The sequence below is a fragment of the Fukomys damarensis genome, unplaced genomic scaffold, assembly GCF_012274545.1.
Source record: "Fukomys damarensis isolate Sample0158 unplaced genomic scaffold, DMR_v1.0_HiC HiC_scaffold_19, whole genome shotgun sequence".
Taxonomy (NCBI): Eukaryota; Metazoa; Chordata; class Mammalia; order Rodentia; family Bathyergidae; genus Fukomys; species Fukomys damarensis.
Window position 1 is genome coordinate 47,032,375 of NW_022900931.1, and position 3,271 is coordinate 47,035,645.

The following is a 3,271-nucleotide window of genomic DNA, read 5'->3' on the forward strand; positions in this document are numbered from 1 at the left end:
ATGCCCCTGTCCCTGGGAGCCGAGATGTGGGGGCCTGAAGCCTGGCTGCTGCTGCTGCTGCTCCTGGCATCATTCACAGGTAGGACTTGCCTGAACCATCAGGACCCCGGCTTCTGTGCTCAGCCGGGCACAGGCACACACACAGATACAGGAACACTCACTCACTCACGCACGCATACAGGCATTCTCTTTCCACGGATGCTGGAAGGAAGAGCCAGTGTCTCTCATCCCAGGTGCCGGTAGAACCCCCAGAAGAACCAGTTGTAGTTCTTCCCCTTCAGGTCCCCTCTTGGGCCCCAGGCAGGTCACCATGTCTGGGGGCCCTGACCTCCTCTGCCAGAGCTTGAGCTGTCAGGGATGGAGGTAGATATGGTGACCCAGGGCAAGTGGGCAAGGGGGTGGACTGGTGAGGACCCTGCTCACCCCAGGCTTCTTGAAGGTACCTTGTCTGTGCTGGGGCTCCCGAGCTGCTGCTGAGAGCAAGGGCTGACTCAGGGCTGAGCTGGCCTCGGCAATCTTGGAGGAGGAAGCTGGCTGTCCGGGAGCAAATGGGGCATTTCTTTCTCATCTTCTCTTTAGGATTATCTCGGCTACCAGGACCGAGGTGTCTGTTGAGGACCATGGAGAAGCTGAGAACTCTTAGGTGGCCCCTTTCTTTCCCTGGGCGCACACACTGTTAGGTGCCAGGGCACCAGTACAGTTAGAGGGCTGGAGATCTGGGAGGGGGCTTCCTAGATAGGGTGTGGTCCCTTTTGTTCAGCCCTGGCCCCTCATTTCCTCAATCAGATGCCTGTACTTCCTGCTTGTCTAATGTATGTGGAGCAGACATAAATGATAGGAATGTGTCCTCTTCGGAATGGGGTCTCTGAGGGTGTGTGTGTGTATGTGCATGGTGAGACCATAGCGGGATGCCACAGGCTGTTTGTTGAGTAATGAATAACAGACTCTTTTTTCTTTGGAAAGATGGGGCCTATGTGACAGAACAATTGTATCCTCAGCCCCAGAAGCAGGATTGAGGGAGCTTTGGTTATCCAGCCACGACCCCCAAGTCTCACCTCCAGCTGAAGCTCTCAGGAAGAGAACAAGGCCTGGGTGACCGGACTGGCAGGGTTGAAGGCTGCTCTCAATCTGGTCTCACAATGGAAGGATCACCGAGCTAGCTTCCAATCTCAGGACCTGGAGCACCAAGCCCTGTCATCCCCACTTCCCATTACCCTGTGTCTTAATTTCCATCTTCCAAACAAGCCTTCTCCTTTGCTTAGGCCAAGAGGGTGGGGCCTGGTTGCTGGGGCCAGAGAACCCAGCAGGCACTTTCCTGTAGGATCTACCTACACCTGCTGAATGAAGTCACCCTGTCTCAGGACTTGGAGAGGATCAAAGAGATCACTCCAACTTCATTTTACAGATGGCAGAACAGAGCTATAGGCAGGTGAGATCTGCACGATTGCCCGTGTTAGCAGCATAACCAGGATTAGTGTCTTGGTCTCCTGACTCCTCATTGCACGCACACTGGGTACAGGGAGGGTGCTAGATGCTGGTGAATAAGACACGATTCCTACCTTCCTTCTTCATGAAGCTTCTCCAATAGAAGCCTAGGGAAGGGGTAAGGAAACCCCCTCCTAGTTAGGAAATGACCCCCGACCTTCCCCAGTGCCTGACTGAGAGGAGCTATGTGAGGGATGAATCCCGGCTCCGGGATTCCGGTACCTACAAAGAGACTGCTTTGCAGCTGTTCTGTAACTTCACAGGACCAAAGTCTGCTTTCAGACCTGGGAACTCGGTTGGACCCTAGCTTTCTAGCTCAAGGATCAGACGGTCCCACCTCTCCTGCCAAAGTTTCCACTCTGGCTCTTCTGAATGTAGGCATCTGCTTAGGGACCCTAGGAACCTGGAAAGTTCTACATTTCTGGAAAATCCTTGAATTGAGCAGTCAGTTCTTGGGTTCTGATCCCATGTCTGCTATTGAACTGCTAGGTGACCATGAACAATCAAGAAACTTAAGTTCAACAGATCACAAGCTAGGGCTCGACCTTCCGTCTCTGAAATCCTATGACTCTGATTGTCCAGCCCCTGGCTAAGAGGGTGCGCTCGGGTGTTGGAAGAGTGGATCAGTTTGGCTATGGTGATAGAAGGGGGAAAGGGTTCTTGCCCTCTTTCTAGTGGGAATGGAGAGGATCTTTCCCCAGGAAACTGCCTTCTTTGCTTTTCTGCAACCTGGCACCCCTAACTTGTGGCCCTTTAGAGCTCCGAGCCCCAGGGCCCTGCCCCACCCCTGACAGGGAGAGAAGCCCAGGCTTGGGAGGCGCCTCCAACACCACAGCTCTTTGTCTCTCCTTAATGGGATGAGTTTCCGGGTGAGGTCCCCTCCCTTCTCCCTCCCCCATCTCCTGCCCTGGGGGTTTAAAGACCCAAATCTGAGAGATGCCCGTGAGGATCCTGGTCCCTAGGTCTATGTCTGGGCCCAGTAGGCCCTGCAAGGCCAGAGAGTGAGACTCAGAGAATGCTGTGAGTCCTGAGCTCTGTCCTCTTACGTAGTTAGCATCGCTTTCTGTCTGAGGTCAGCTTTTTAGAAAGGGAGGGGCCCATCCCGCTTTTCTACTCCTATTTACGGAGGGGAGCAGGCCCTTTCCTGTAGGACCTACCCAAACCCAGAGAAGCCAGAAAGGGAGGTTTTCTTCCCCACCCAAGTGGTAAGAACTAGGAGAATCCCAGGGAAGCCCTTGGACCCAGTGACCTTGGCTCTACCCTCATGTTTGAGGGAGCTGGGCTGAGAAGACCCCAGCCACAAAGATGGGGGTGAGGAGCATAGAGTCCACAGTCCCGTTTCTGGACCACAGCCTCAGAATTCTGAGATCCTCCAGACAAAATGAGTGGAGTCAGCCGTCCTGGGGAGCAACGTGTGTGTGTGTGTGTGTGTGTGTGTGTGTGTGTGTGTGTGTCCGTGTGTCCATCTTTTTGGCCTTCAAAACATGCCCTTGCACTGCCCACAAATTCTAGGCAGAGAGAAGGAAGGAGGTGAAGCAGGGCAACTGAGTCAGGAGGGAAGGGAGTAGAGGAGCCCGAGGGTCTGGATCTGGAACAGCATCTATGAGACAGGTTCAGAACAAGGAATCATCTGAGCCTCCCAGAGGAGGGCTGTGGAGAGGGCACCTGGATCGCTCTCATTGGGATAGGAGACAACGGGGAGCCATGGGCCTTGGAGCTTTTCCCATGGTTTCTTACCCACCCCACCCTGTGTGTCCTGAGAGCTGGGCTCGAGACTGAGTTGGCG

General features: G+C 54.3%; 1 protein-coding gene across 2 annotated transcripts in view; it reads left to right on the forward strand.

Moving 5' to 3' along the window:
• The window catches only part of Nectin4 (nectin cell adhesion molecule 4), a 16,920-nt gene continuing 13,649 nt past the window's right edge, over positions 1-3,271 (forward strand). For both annotated transcript variants that reach the window (XM_010616630.2, XM_010616631.2), the window contains exon 1: positions 1-79. In XM_010616630.2, coding sequence (XP_010614932.1) covers positions 1-79 — 79 coding nt within the window. The remainder of the gene's footprint in view (positions 80-3,271) is intronic.